The sequence below is a fragment of the Fopius arisanus genome, unplaced genomic scaffold, assembly GCF_000806365.1.
Source record: "Fopius arisanus strain USDA-PBARC FA_bdor unplaced genomic scaffold, ASM80636v1 scaffold00133, whole genome shotgun sequence".
NCBI lineage: Eukaryota > Metazoa > Arthropoda > Insecta > Hymenoptera > Braconidae > Fopius > Fopius arisanus.
In genome coordinates, this window is record NW_011887872.1 from 12,010 (window position 1) to 28,258 (window position 16,249).

The 16,249-nt window shown below is 38.9% G+C and overlaps 2 protein-coding genes across 3 annotated transcripts in view; both read left to right on the top strand.

The window, feature by feature from the left end:
* The window catches only part of LOC105271998 (tyrosine-protein phosphatase 99A), a 217,751-nt gene that overhangs the window by 5,380 nt on the left and 196,122 nt on the right, over positions 1–16,249 (top strand). The window lies entirely within an intron of this gene.
* On the top strand, positions 4,120–8,761 carry LOC105271997 (uncharacterized). Its single transcript, XM_011313851.1, has 2 exons — positions 4,120–4,464; positions 7,735–8,761. Exons 1-2 carry the CDS (start codon positions 4,180–4,182, stop codon positions 8,740–8,742), a joined length of 1,293 nt encoding a protein of 430 aa, XP_011312153.1. The 5' UTR covers positions 4,120–4,179; the 3' UTR covers positions 8,743–8,761.

The window sequence follows — 16,249 nt, forward strand, 5'->3', positions numbered from 1 at the left end:
CCTTAATTGATTCAGCAGTCCATGAAAATATACCAGTATATGCGTAAAAGTGCCCTGAACAACATATCCAAATTTTTACGGCCAGTTCAATCAGGAACATAAATAAGTTGATTAAAAGCTATCGACTTTTTTAGGTTTGATGCCGAGAATGTCAACCGTGTCAATTGAGCTCGTCCAATTGCAAACAAAAATATCGGCATGTAGAGCCAAAATTCAACTACGAATCCATACCAAGAAGGCATGCCCTACTTTATATAGTTATAATGTAAAATAATACTACGCAGCTCAATCCAACACGCGCGATGCGCAATGGATTTGGAGGTATGTTCCGCGTTCTTATGAATCCTCATATGATAATTGTCGATTTTCTCCCCGGCGGGAGCAAAGTACACACTTCCCTCCCGCTGCGCGGTAGGGATTCTGACTTTGCTCCTACGCCGGGGAGAAAAATGACGTTCTCACCACGGAAAGTAAAATAAAGAAGGCTTACCCACGTGCAGAATTACCACCCGAGCCGATATACTATTCTATTATATCAGGTGATTACATCGTCCCGAGAAATAATTGAAGGATTTAGCAAATATGTGACATGTTTGTATGGGATATTCAATAGTATATTGCTTTTCTGGTAAGCGCGTGGGTAAGCCTTCTTTATTTTACCTTTCGTGGTGAGAACATCATTTTTCTCCCCGGTGTAGGATGTTACGACACGTTTTCAATAAATATTTGATAGTGATTATCAAATAAATAATGTAAACTATGCGTATTATGTTCTCCTGTTTTAAGCCTACCTTTCGGAAATAGCTTGGGATCGGAGTAAATGCCGAGAGAAATTAAATAAGAAATGGATAATCTTCTTTCAGAACTTTAATTATTTATTATACATGATAATAATGGAAAATCAATGGAACCGATCCTATCAATTTAAATTTTTAAATTCAAGAACTAAATTAATTTAGAACTTTAACTTGATGAGGAGCGATTTCCTTGAGAACAATCGTTCTTAAATGTGAACAATATAATTCTCTGACAGTTTTAACGGAATTTATTTTTCCTTTTTATATTTTATCCCTTTAATGAATACAATTTATTCCTTTTTGTTTGACCATCCTTAAATGAATTTTATTTGATATATTATATTTAAAGAAACCTTTAATATTAAATAAACTCATCTAAAGCGTTGCTCTAGCAGACCTCTGAGATTTCCCTTTTGGAGGTCCTTGCTTCTTCCCCTCTTTTTCTTCAGTGTGGATCTTTTAGTTGTTTTTTAATACCTCTCTGATGTCAACGTATCTTCCTGGATGTGTGTGTTGTTCCTTGGTATAAATGTTTAGTCTTGCATGAATATTGTTGGGTGCCTCCTTTTTAGTGTGGATGGTCCTTTTTCTTGACTGAATACTTCCTTGGTATAAATGATTAATCCTTGCGTGAATGTGAAATTTCTCTATGGAACTGCACTGATTTTTCCTTTTTTTCTTACTGACTTTTTAGCGGAACTGAACTGAGTGACTCTCTTTTTCTCTCTGCTGTCCGTCCGCTGGACAACGCCTTTTCATGATCATTATTAATTGGTGTATGTTAATTCATAAACGAATTAATAATTGTATGGGGGTGGGGGAATATGGTGCACTGATGAGTGCCCATACATTTTTCTTAGGAGAGGGAATAAGTATTGGATGGGATATTGGGCACGCGAGTAGCGTGGGCGCGAGGGAATTGGGAAGGGGGCGGGTTGCGTAACGCATTCGTTGGTGCGAGAGGAGGCCGATGGAGGATTTTGGAGTATGGGGTAAGGGGTATCCGCTTGGAGACAGTCGTATGACTATTTCTAAGTGTAATGCAATGCCAAGGGTGATAAGGCCCCTTGGTAACGCATTCCTTTTCGTTATTTAATATGAGAATGTTAAATGAACATTCTCATATTTGAATTTCTACTTGTTTTACCTTTGTAAAACAAGTATTGGAATTTTCAATTAATTCCCATTTTTTTTATAAAAAAAAATAAATTATTGCATTTTAATGTTATTGCTAAATTCCATTGGAAATTCATTTTTTCAATGGGATTGAACAATAATTTTGTACGTCTTGACGTAACAAGAAGTAAAGTCAGAATTCGCTGCGCGGGAGGGAAGTGTGTACTTTGCTCCCGCTGGGGAGAAAAAGATTATAATATTCATATTCCTGACAGCGCGAAACGTACATTGAAACCCATCGCGTATTGCGCGTGCAGGATTGAGGTGCGTGTGTAAAGAAGGGGTGAACTATAAAAAGTCAACAAATTGATGAGGTTATGACACTTCAGTATTTTTTTGCACCACAATTGTATAAAGTAGGGCATGGTTTTTTGTTACAGAATTTGTAGTTAAATAGTCCAGGCAAATTAGGTCTAACATGTGTTCTTTCGATCCAAAACGCTTTTTGTATAGAAATGTATGTTTTGGTCGTGTGATTAACGGGCAAGTAATTTTAAGTGATTTAAGTTTGTGCATTCCGAGAAAAAAATTAAAAACTACCCTCAGAAAGGGTTTTTCGCGATTAACTTGAAAACTACACTAGATGCAGAAAAAAAGGTCAAATATAATTTGAAGAGCAAAACGTTCCCCATAAGAAACATATTAAGCACTTCATCCTTATTTTGTACCGTTTAACTCCTACAACCGTTCAAAATCTGAGTCATTATATTTAAATACCGTTCAAAATCTGAGTCATTATATTTAAAAATAACAACATAATTCAATCTAAAAAATTATTATGAAATAGGAAGGGTAACTTCTAATCCAATAGATGAAAAATTTTTTTTTTCTTCCATAATTTTTATTCTTAAATATGAAACAAAATTTATCTAAAACATTTTCATCCATCCCTTATATTTTAGAAGGTAGACGCGATTTTCCGATTCCACCTCTCAATATATTTTCGCGCTGAGAACCGCTACTCCGAAAGCCCATTATATTACAAGTCTCGTTCTCAATGATAATTATCGTAGTCATGCTTGTCATGCTTCATATCACAACGTTCAAAGTGTAAAGTATAAATTTGGCGCCGCGGCTCCCCTGGCGCCCTCTCCCTAGATGTTTCCTCATATTGTTTCGTTGTGCCGAAGTATCGACACGTTCTTTTGTGTATTCTCCCCAAAAAATTATTTTAAAGAAGTTGTTATAAACAAAAAAAAAAAGTAGAACAATGCCAGACCATAAGAAGAAAAGGTCGAGGTCACGATCAAGAGATCGTCGTCGAAATAAGAACCAAAAATTGGATGATCTACAAACACAGATGAATAACCTCACTAAAGTAGTGGAACTTCTGGCCCGCCAAAATGTGCAACCTCAACTGCCAAAAGAAGCAGAGGGTGATGAATTACTGAAAGGTAAAAAAAAAAAAATGAAGAAAAATCTCAAAATTCCACACGAATTTCGAGAATCAGCACTCACACAGTGCTCTTATTAAATCTCGGATTTCCACACAAGATCCGAGAATTAGTGGCCATACGCCACTAATATACACAATAAGTGTTGTTTTATCTTTTTTTTCTCTTCACCTTTCGTTACACACCTTTGATCCTCTTTTGACTTGTCGGTACATTCGTTCTTTCTTTATTTTACTTATAGACCATGAGGATAAAGAAAATAACCCCGAAGAAAACCCATTTGATGGGGCTGTCAGTCAAGAAAAAGATGTGCCAAATGAGACTACATCACAGGACAATATCCTGAAAGTTCTCGGTGTTGATCTGGATGAATTAAAATACAAAGATATTAAATATCATCCAGAGCTTAAAAACACCTGGTCGAAATGGCTGAAGCAAGGCCTTCCAGACAAGAATAAGAAGGATATTCTCCAATTATATAATCGGAAAGGCGATCTATTCACAGAGGCCCCAAAAGTTAACCTCGAGATTGTCCCGCTATTGTCTGAAATTGCCAAAAAGCGAGATCAACATTTCTTACAGACACAGAATTATGTAGGGACAGCTCTGTCAGCCCTGGGTGCTGCGGTCTCCATGCTCCTAGACCCACCAGAAGAAGGTCTAGATGAAGACGCCTTCACCGATTGCCTAAGTCACGTTGGACAGATCCTGACAGAAGTTTTCCATCAACAATCAATAGTTCGTAAGTCCTTCATCACCCCTCAGCTAAGCAAATCTATTAAACCAACAGTGGATGCAGTCATTTCCGATGAATGGCTATACGGAAATCACTTAAAGGACAAAGTCAAGGATGCAAAGGAGATAGAAAAAGCATGTGCCCAAATAAAAGAGAAGACTCAACCAAAAGCGCCTCTGAAAGCTCGAGTGCAGGGAAACTGGAAAAACCCTCCTGCCAGTCAACAGCAGGTGGGTTATCGCCCAAAATCACGTTTCCTCCAGTTCAAGAGGAAGAACCCCTACCAGAGCTCAACGCAGAAGTTTGCCAAAACGACGAGTCATCAGACGACGAGCCAATCGTCGTCCAAGAAATAGGCCAGGTACAAAAACCAGCTGGCCGCCTACGTTTTTATGCGCAGGAATGGAGAGCGATCTCGTCAGACAAATATATTTTAGATTATTTACAAGGATATCGAATCCCATTTACGGCAATGCCAATCCAAAATACTCCCCCAGCGGAACAAGTATTTACTGCAAAACAATTGGATCAGGTTCAAAAAGAAATCGACAAATTATTTTTTAAAGACGCGATTGTGGAGTGTTCACCATGCAGAAATCAGTTCATTTCTCCTTTCTTCCTCGTTCTTAAACCAGATGGCAGTTGACGTTTTATTATTAATCTAAAACAATTAAATCAATACATCGATCCTCCTCATTTCAAATTAGAAGACATAAAATCTGCTCTCAGCCTAATATCCCCTGGTGACTTCATGGGTACAATTGACCTAAAGGACGCCTATTTTGTTGTGCCTATATTTAAAGGTCACAGAAAATTTCTCAGATTCCAATTTAGAGGAAAATTATTTGAATTCACATGCCTTCCCTTTGGTCTGTGTACCAGTCCATACATTTTCACAAAGGTAATGAAGCCGGTAGTTAATTATCTGAGGTCCAAGGGATTTTTAATTGTATTATATCCAGATCATTTTTTAATTATAGATAAGACGAAAAAGTCATGTGAATCCAAAATGAGGCAAACAGTAAAATTTCTTGAACATCTTGGTTTTTTTTAGAAAGTATGATAAAAGTTCTTTAATCACCACTCAAAATTGCAAATATTTAGGTTTTCTAATAGATTCTGTTGAATATTCTTTAAAGTTAACGGATAAAAAGAGAAAACAAATAACAGAACTCGTTGAATCTTTCCAGATTGGGAAGAGTTACAAGATCCGCGAATTTGCGAAGTTTTTAGGCATACTAACAGCAGCTTGTCCAGCGGTAGCCTATGGGTCGATTCATTGTAAAACCCTGGAGAGACAAAAATTTTTATCTCTTAAATTCAATGGTGGAAACTATGAGAACAAAATTTTCATCAAGAAATGTATGATGGAAGATCTGGCCTGGTGGAAAGAAAACGTTAAGACCGGTGCAAATCCAATCCGAAGAATGAACTTTGAAGTGGAGATTTTTTCAGACTCGTCATTATCTGGCTGGGGGTGTTATTCTAACGGAGTATCAGCTCATGGTTTTTGGAATGAGGAAGAAAAGAAGCATCATATAAATTATCTTGAATTATTGGCCGCTTTCATTGCTTTGAAATGTTTCGCGTCAAAGATTCAACACTCCGAAATACTCCCTCGTGTAGACAATACTACCGCAATTTCCTAAATAAATAGAGCACCCGGTGTACAATTTCCCCATTTAAGTAAATTAGCAAAGGAGATATGGAGTTGGTGCGAGGAAAGAAAAATTTGGGTAAAAGCGTCTTACATTCCCTCAACAGAAAATTTTTATGCAGACAAAGCTTCTCGCAATATCGAAACAGAAACTGAATGGGAAATCTCTCAGTCGGTTTTTGAGCAAATCGAAAATAAGTTCGCAAAATTTTCTGTGGACTTATTTGCCTCCAGATTAAACAGGAAGTGTCCTAGATTTTATTCGCGATTCCCGGACCCGGAAGCTCACACAGGAGACGCCTTTACGGTTAAATGGACCAATGAATATTTCTATGCGTTCCCTCCCTTCGCTCTTCTTCTTCGCACTCTTAGAAAAATTATCAATGATAAAGCCGAAGGGGTCGTTGTAGTACCATTATGGCCAACTCAACCGTGGTATCCTCTTTTTAAAGCAGTATGTAATTAGCCGCAAATTATCAACAATTACAAAAACGAACTCATACAATCGATTGTAAATCGTTCGCAGGCGATTGTAAAAAAGGTCATAATGTTTAAGAGTGGATAGTTTTTTTATAAAAAATAAAAAACTTATGACCCATGTAGTTAGCCGCATTTTTTTTTCTAATCACTCTTAAATGATTTTTTTTATTGTAATTGTTTGCAATTCGTTTGTAAATACTATATTCATTTGAATCGACGTTTAAGAGTCATTAGTCTGGAAATTATCAGCAATAAACGTGATTGCAAAAGTGCGTGGAGGGGATAAGATTTTGCAAGTATGACGGCGCATGCGCAACTATTCAGAGGATTTTTCTGTTATACGTTCAAAAATAGATTAATGGCTTTCTCACTTTAATTTTGAAAGATTTCACTACGGCTGTCTTTTAATTGAACATTGAGTGACACATCGAAACCATTGTACTTTTTGTAAGTACATTAACAATTATAATAACTTGTTCACTAATGGGTGACATTTGGAGAGCAATTATCGTTTGAGTAATCCCTGGTTATTCCCACCCAAGCTTACAGCTTATGCTGTGAATTTCATAAACCCAGTTAGGGTTGGGCAAAAACCTTGAATTCAATCCTTACGTTTTTTTGTTAAACAGAAGTGTTAAACCAATGTCTCATGACAAAAGTTATGGGGTTCTGTCAGCCCATATTCTGCTTGGGTGGGAATAGCAGAATATGGGCTGACAGAACCCCATAACATTTGTCATGAGACATTGGTTTAACACTTCTGTTTAACAAAAAAACGTAAGGATTGAATTCAAGGTTTTTGCCCAACCCTAACTGGGTTTATGAAATTCACAGCATAAGCTGTAAGCTTGGGTGGGAATAACCAGGGATTACTCGAACGATAATTGTTCTCCAAATATCACCCATTAGTGAACAAGTTATTATAATTATTAATGTACTTACAAAAAGTACAATGGTTTCGATGTGTCACTCAATGTTCAATTAAAAGACAGCCGTAGTGAAATCTTTCAAAATTAAAGTGAGAAAGACATTAATCTATTTTTGAGCGTATAACAGAAAAATCCTCTGAATAGTTGCGCATGCGCCGTCATACTTGCAAAGTCTTATCCCCTCCACGCAATTTTGCAATCACGTTTATTGCTGATAATTTCCAGACTAATGACTCTTAAACGTCGATTCAAATGAATAGAGTATTTACAAACGAATTGCAAACGATTACAATAAAAAAAATCATTTAAGAGTGATTAGAAAAAAAAATGCGGCTAACTACATGGGTCATAAGTTTTTTATTTTTTATAAAAAAACTATCTACTCTTAAACATTCTGACCTTTTTTACAATCACCTGCGAACGATTTACAATCGATTGTAAGAGTTCGTTTTTGTAATTATTGATAATTTGCGGCTAATTACATACTGCTTCTTTTTAACGCTATTCTAATTGAAAAAACCATTCTCTTCCGACCTAACCATTCTTTATTAATATCTCCTTATAGAGACCAAACTCACCCGCTGGCATCCCACCTTTCATTGGTGGCAGGAAAATTATCTGGTCAGCGTATCAAAGGAAAGGAGTGCCAGAAAACGCGCTGGAAGTAATGGTCAATTCCATTTCGGAATCAACACTCAAACAGTACAACTGCAGCTTGAAAGCGTGGTGGACTTACGCCCATTCACAAAAACTAGATATTTACCAGCCGAGTACATCTGATATTATAAGCTTTTTGAACAGTAGACTAACTGAAGGGGCAAAGTACAGTACCTTAAATACTTCACATGCAGCGGTGTCTCTAATTGCAATTCATGATGTTAATGAAGATGGGTTAATTTCTCGTTTTATGAAGGGTGTATTTAAGAAAAACCCGACTGCACCAAAATATACCACGACTTGGGATGTCTCTCCGGTTTTATCCGCCCTTGAAAAAATGCACCCTCTCAAGGGCCTTAAGTTAAAAGATGCAGCAGAAAAAGTAGCAACCCTGTTAGCCTTAACGACTGCACAGAGACTGCAAACTCTGTCAGCAATAAATATTGAAAACATTTCTATCCAAAGTTCAACTATTAGTATCAAAATAACGGAAAGACTAAAAACATCAAAACCAGGCTCCTTTCAGCCTGATTTAATTCTACCATTTTTCTTAAGTAAGCCGGGCCTGTGTGTGGCATCTGCAGTTTTGGAATATATTCATATAACCGAAGACTTACGTAGTCCTACTGATAAGAGATTATTCATTTCAACTAAAAAACCCTTTAAAGAGGTATGCGCGCAAACTGTCGGTCACTGGATAAAAAATTTTTTACTCAAAGCTGGCGTTGATGTAGATAAGTTTACAGCTTACAGCACCAGACACGCCGCAGTATCTGCCGCCCATCAACGTGGTGTGGACATTTCGGTTATCAGACGTACTGCTGGATGGTCTGAAAACTCTGATATGTTTTTTAAATTTTACAACAGACCTATCCAACCGCCTAACGACCAGTTTGCTCGTGCGATTATTAATTAAGTTATATTCTTCATATTTCCATGGATGCTTTGATTAAGATAATCTATATTTTTCCTGTTTTCATAGATGCTTTGATAAAAATAATAAAGAAAAAGCAATCAATATATGAAAGACTGAACTTTATTTAAAAAAAAAAAAGATGCTATTCTATAAGAATACATCATAAAGAATTATCACAGCCGTTAAAACACTACGATAATTATCATTGAGAACGAGACTTGTAATATAATTGCGAGATCAAACGAGCCCGCGAAGCGGGCGAAGTTTGATCAAAATTATATGAAAAGTCTCGTTCGAAGATGATAATTGCCCACCACATCTTTCAACCCCTCAAAGTAAACAATTAATTTTCCCCGTTATCATCTTCATTTTACCGTGATAATTCTTTAACTCGTCAAACAAACAATATGAGGAAACATCTAGGGAGGGGGCGCCAGGGGAGCCGGGGCGCCAAATTTATACTTTACACTTTGAACGTTGTGATATGAAGCATGACAAGCATGACTACGATAATTATCATCTTCGAACGAGACTTTTCATATAATTTCGATCAAACTTCGCCCGCTTCGCGGGCTCGTTTGATCTCGCAATTCTATCTATATATATCGCATACGTTGCCAGTTGCTGTGACGTCATATCTACGCTGTGCGCATGCGCGGAATGACAACCTTGAATATTTGTAAGCCCGAAAATCATGGAAAGACCTGTGAAACTCTTTTCGTCAGTTGCTCTGTCTCTTTCCCTCCCTACCACTCTTTCTCTCTTCCTTACTCTCTCAAGCAAGGAAGATATGTGCAAAATAAATACATGAAAATCTCGATTATAAGAGGATTTTTCCCGGGTTAACATCTGGGGATAATTGTTATATCCTGCGTGGAGGGTACTTATATTTATTGTAGGTTCTAGGCTAGAAGGGATAAATTCCATCAAGAGTTTATAGGTATTTAAATATGAGCATTTATTACTTTAACTATGTCATCTGGCTGGCTACAATGATTACGACTAACACAAGTCGGAGCCCGATTTGGATCTGATCCTTTTGTATACCCAAACGGCGTCTTAAATACATAATTATTTGTGGGTGATTACGTGCGTATCCATTCGCGGAGGGATGTTGCCATTCCTCACACGTTTTTACTCTCTTCCAAGGTGGCTCGACCCCAAACGGGACACGGATTACCGACGAATTACCTCACCCCGCATGGCGCTCAACATCTCGAAGCACATGCGATTTTGGTATCCGTAGACCTTTGTCACCCACCTAATGCCCACCCCAACTCGAGCATGCTTAGTAACAGCAATCTCATCGCCAGCCAAAACCAGAGCTACTTTCCATGGAGGCACGCGCGATCGGGGTTACGGGAATCAACTCCATTCCCAACCCTTAATTCATCCCAACACCATCAGTTTCACCCTGGAGATGAGTCTCTGTACCCGAAGGCGTTCCCTTCGCAACCACAAAGTAATCCCTTTCACCAGTCGGGGACGCATAGACGTCCCAATCTCTCGCTATCCCAATCTACGATTGGGAACACGTACCCATCGTAATTCCATCGAGGATTATTGTCCCCAACTGGTGACGAGCTCGGAAAACATCCGCTCGCCACCAACACTTCACTCCGACTGCCTCGACATCTCCCAGGGTCTTCTCCCCCAAGTCTGAACCTCTCGGCGTCTGCGGGTCATCCGTTACCCTACAAGCACTAATCAGTTCGACGGGATTACGGGGCATTAGTCCTTTCACCTAGCCATTGCTCCCTGGTCTAAATCGACGGAGCCCTTTGGAATCACCCACGGAACACCTGTACGTCGGCCCTGGACTCCTTAACACAGCTGGGCGGGTTTCCCAAATAGGCGACAGCCATCGTCAGCGTCATCATAGCGTTCGGAAACATGGTCTCACCCTACCACATCATTCTTTAGTCTTTAATAATTTATCTACCCTTACCCTGGTGTCACCCTTCTTCTCCCCAAGTGTGGTACAAGTTTTTGGGAAAAAAACGGGACGATTGCGCATTGGCCTCTCTCTCATTAATGTTCATCTAATGTCAAAAGTTACATGTTTACGCATTTTTCTGACGTTCATGGCCCATAAATTGCGGACTTTCTTTGACGATGGAAAAGCTATTGTTCATTAGAAAACTTGTATGTCAAATGGAGTGGACCCTTTGAAGCTGGGGATGTCCCCTTGTTTGGATAATAAGAAATCATCTGGTGAATCGTGCTAATTCCTGGAAGCCTTGTCATAACTTTCGTTATATATGGGGTGCAGGTGACGGCATGGTCACGGCCAACCCCCTGTCACCAATGGGAGAGACGCTCACCATCTAATGGGTAGAGGCGCTCGCCGAATAATACTTAAAAATATAATGTTTTCAGCCTCTTGTATCACAGCACCATCTAGTTTAATCTTTGGAGGGGTTACAATGTCAGGGATTTATTTTTGGTGAACATCATACATTTAGTTTTCGTTTTTGACAACCGCAGACCTTTCCCTTCTAGCCGTTTACTCAAAAGCTTTAATAATATGCCATAGTTCTTATAAGTTGTTTTCTGACGATACGATTTTACAAATACTCTTGAAACTTCTGCGTTTAATTTTCCTATGTTCCCTCTTAAGTTTCTTTCTTACTGTTACATAAAAATCATCCCCATCTCTGTCGGGATTTCTTCAAGGTTCATCAAGACCACTGCATTTTGTACTGAGATGGTGGGGGTCCTCCTCCACCAAACCGCATCTCGGGCAAACAGGGTCATCTCCCATGCCGATTCTCGCCAGGTAGGCAGCTAACGGCCAGTGTCTCGTGATAAGCCCTAAAAGGGCTCGCAGCTTTACCCTGCTTAGGGACACGAGTTCGTCAGCCAGTTTCCTGGAGGGTTCCCGGAGAAGGGATCTGGTGTGTCTGGCGCCCATCCCTGAGCTCCATCTCTCCACCACTCCCCTGTCCGCGCGCTTTTGGATTATTTCCTTTATGTAGTCTGAATGAACGCCAACGTGGTCTTCATCCACCGGCGCCATTGCCTGACATCCCTGTTTGGCCAGCATATCGGCTTTTTCATTGCCAAGTATGCCGGCGTGACCTGGTATCCAGGACACCTTTAATTTGTTGCAGGTTGCAACTTTATCCATCAACTCTATGCAGTCGTTTACCAACCTGGAGCCACTCTCGTGTTTAAGTAGGGCCCCTAGTGCCCGCCTGCTATCCGCGTAGATGTGTATTACCTTGCCCTTGTCCTGCCTGGCCGGTATAATTCTGGCGCAGGCTCTCAAGGCAGCTAATTCTGTTTGAAGCGGGGTGGCGTGTGGGTCCAGTTCAAGGGCCTTATCAACGGAGGGTCGATTGGACCACGCGCCTGCTCCCGCTCGGCCGCACATCTTGGAGCCGTCCGTGTACCAGACCAGCCCGTGAGGTGGCGACCATTTAGAGTCCACCCAGGCCTGTGTGTCCGCAGTGCCTAGGTTAACCTTGAACCTCTCGTGAGGGTGCCATTCAGTTCTGCATGCGTCTCCCCCTTTGGGCAGCGAGCCAAGGAGCACCCTGTCCCCCGTGAGGAGCAAAGCATGTCCCTTCTTAGCCTCCCTCCAGGTGCCAGTTAGTTTCAGCCTGGCTGCTGTTGACAGTGCCACATCTCTTATGATGAGGTGTGGCGGCTGCATGAAGAGTAGCGCTTCCAATGCCGAGGTTAGAGTCGTTCTGAGCGCCTCCGTAACTCCCAGCAGAGCAAGCCTCCCCAGTCTATCCATCGTTTTCCTGTGGCAGGCCTTGTTCATGGCCGGCCACCAGGCAACAGCTGCATAGGTTAGTTATGGGAGCATGATGGCTGTATAGATCCATCTTACGACCTTGGGTCTTAGCCCCCATTTGCTTCCAAACATCCATCTGCAGGCCCAGTATGTCCCTATGACTTTACTGGTTTGCATGTGATGTGCTTTTTCCAGCTGAGTCTTCTGTCGATCCATAGACCCAGGTACTTTACGTCCTCTGAGAAGCTCAGTACTGTGTTATAGATAGAGGGGGGTTTAACCACCAATCTCCTCTTGCCAGTGAAGAGCACCATCTCGGTCTTTCCGGGGTTAACCTTGAGGCCATTTGATGTGCACCATCGCTGTACGTGATCTAGTGCCTTTTGCATTTTAAAAGATAGCGTACCGCCGTCCTTACTGGACACAAGCAGCGCTACGTCGTCTGCATAGCCTATCGCCTCCAGGAGCCCGTTTTGAAAATAATTGAAATTTTTATCGGAAAAATCAATTATTATGGATCAAACGGTAAGGAAGTTCTGAATGCAGCACAATTGACACGAACAGTTGACAATGAATTTAGTGGCGATATCGAACACGACCCGGTACTATTTCTCGAAAAAGTTCTTGGCAAAACGTATCAGCTACGAAAACCGAGTCGAATAGAATTCATTCATCTAGATCGTTGGACGTCATTTAATTTCATGAATACTTCCAAGGAACTATTCAATTATCCATATGTGTATTTTTTGAGGTATACACAGAAGAGCAGGCGCGCTAAGTGGACTTTTTTTCGAAAATCGAATTGGCGATTGGCGAAGCTAGTTACCGTTGGTGGCGCTAGTTTTGTCAAAATCGTTAATTTAATCGTTAATTTCTGATGCCGGCAATTTGTAGAGGGCCTTTTCTTCTTTAGCGTTTCTGATGGCGACCTTTCTATTCATTTACATTACATCCCTCTAATCAATATGATTTGTGAACGACATGATTGGCGTCTGTTTCATTTCACGTATTTTTTTGTTAATAAAACTGAGAATATTTTTTAGGAAAATATGATCATACAATAAAACCTCCAGTTGGCAAAATTTTTTCACAAAAGTTTTTTTGTGATTTTTAGATTTGTACATTCTACGTTCCACCAAATAGTTGACGGGGAGGCACTTCGTAGGTTTGTGTTGGTTTTTTTCGTCGCCGCATCAGCTAATTTGTATAATATGTTTTGGACTAATTCCTCGTATACTTCTACTGATGAGGTACATTGAGATTCTTCAAGGTATTTTTCAATCTCTTTGTCATACTTTTTCCAGTCTAGTCTATTTGCATTGTATTTACTTCTAATTGAAATTTTATGGAAGAGTGTATATTTAGACTATGTGATCAATGTGGGAAAGTGATCACTCCCCATGTGATTTTCCACCACCTCCCAACTTGTGTTTAGTGTTAATTCTTTAGAACAGATGGTTCAATGTCGAGCGCTTATAACATTCGTATGTTTTCTTGCCAACCTGCGAGTTTTTGAATTATTGTTGAGTGACTAACATTGACTTGTGACGTATATTAAAAATTAACAACGAATTGCTTCCTCGATCTATTTTAATTCCAATCATTCTAGTTTCCCAGTGTATCTCATTTGTTCAATTATAGTAAATTCTATGTTCGATTTAAGGCCCGGCCTTCTCACCGTGGGAAAATCGGAGTGACTTTTACCCCCCCACGGTTTGCGGCAGACTTCGAAGCTCCATATAAAAAAAACACGGTCGGTAAAAGGAAAAGTGACAAAATGGTACATTTTTCCAGGGCCGTCTGGAGCTCCGAAGTCAGGGTGCCTAATTTTATACCCCCGCACAAAATTGACAAAAATAGACCGCCGTATACTTGGCGCACTAATTAATGGAAATCATTATTTAACCTTTGAAATAATTAAGAAATTATGTGGAGAAATGTATGGAGTAGGTTTTATAATTTGGAGAGACCTCGTTAATTAATTATTAATTTTTCTAATTAGAACGTATAGTTAGGGAAAATTTCTTATTTTTCCTTTTTTTTCATGGGAATTACGTTGAATCATTGGGGGAATCGATTTCTCTAGGTTTCATAATTTGTGGAATTGATAGAGAGTTGATAATTAATCAAATAAATAATTACATCAATGTGGAACTCTGCGCATGCGCACATTTACACTCGTTCCTCCTTCCTTATCGACACTCGCTTAAAAAGGTTGAATGTTAATCATAAAGAACTTGTTATTAATTAATTTTACAGAAGTATATTTAAGTAATGAGTTAATTAAATATACCGCTGTATAATGAAGAGACGCGAGCGGTCGGAGTTCGATTTCCGCAGAATGTTATCTTTTATTTTTATTAATAATCTATTTAAAATTAATAATTAATTAAGGAGGTCTCCTTGAATTATGAAACCTACTCCCTGAATTTCCCTCAATTATTTCTGAATTATGTTCTAGGTTAATTAATGATTCCCATGTCCACACGCAATGCTGGGTGAACTCTCAAACAATAAGCATCGGAGACCTAAATAATACAAACAATTTGCAATTGACTAGAAAAAAATTATTTTTCGAGTGATAGATAAAAATTCTGTCGGCTAACTTCATAGTTTTCATAATTAATTGATTAAAAAAATCATATCAACTCTCAAACGTTACAAAATGGTGTACGATGACCGACTAACAAATTACAATCCATTGTAGGTGATTATTTATTAAAAAATCAATTATTTAGAATTTGGTATAACTTATCATGGTATAAAAAATGTGATGATTCTCAATAAAATATCAGCCATCAAACGATTTGCAGCGTAGATTCCTATTCTACAAATAATTTGCAATCGATTGGGTGCAAAAATTATTTTTTCGATGGACTTTTCAAAAGTTTGTCGGGTAGCTTCATGACATTTTTTCATTAATTATTACAAAAAAAACCATTGACTCTCAAACGTTTTTAACGATGTACATTGATCTGCTAACGAATTACAAGCAGTTCTGAATGGTAACTTATTCTTAAATTATTTTTCATCGGCTAATTGGGGACTGCTTACCCCCGCGTCCAAAAAATTGAATCACTAGGGTATGAAGAATCCTTAACCGAGGAATAACCGTTTTTTGCGGCATAGCTTAGCTTATTAAAATTTTACATTACTTTTTTATTTCACTTCTTTTTTATTTAAAATGTAATAATATTTTCAACAAATATGAATTATATATAAAATATGTCATATTGTGACGTATTTCGTCCTCCGCGGAAGAAGGAACGAGAATACGCAGCCCTCGGCAACGAACTCAAAACGACAAATTGTTAGGCCCCAGGACGTTTTTAAAACACGGCCAAAATTGCAAATAAATGGCTAGGTTTCTTTTACTCAAAAATAATTTCAATAACTGCCGGGTAACACAATTAATTTTAATAAAATTAAATATCGTCTGAATAAAATATAATATTTCAAAAAACAACCCCGACTTACTCTCTACTTATAGGATCACGCTGTCCTTGATAACAAGACATAAATTAAATTACGAAGATATAAACAATTATTGAACAAACAAATTTCCCAACCATAGGTCAGGTTATAAAACCATTACTTGGAAATAATAACTCAAAATAAATCAAATGCTAAGTCAAGATTCTAATGAGTCGGTAAAACACCTAATAATATACTAAGTCAGAGTCAACATGGTTACGGAATCTACATTTTACGCAAGGGATAAGCGTGTCCACTAAAACGACAAGAAAGGCAGTATTCAGTGAT

What these genes read in the sequence shown, in the direction of transcription:
- LOC105271997 (XM_011313851.1), top strand. Translation starts at nt 4,180, where the DNA reads ATGGCTATACGGAAATCACTTAAAGGACAAAGTCAAGGATGCAAAGGA. An exon ending in TCGTCCAAGAAATAGGCCAG is followed by an intron (nt 4,465 to 7,734) that starts GTACAAAAACCA and finishes ATCTCCTTATAG; the next exon opens with AGACCAAACTCACCCGCTGG.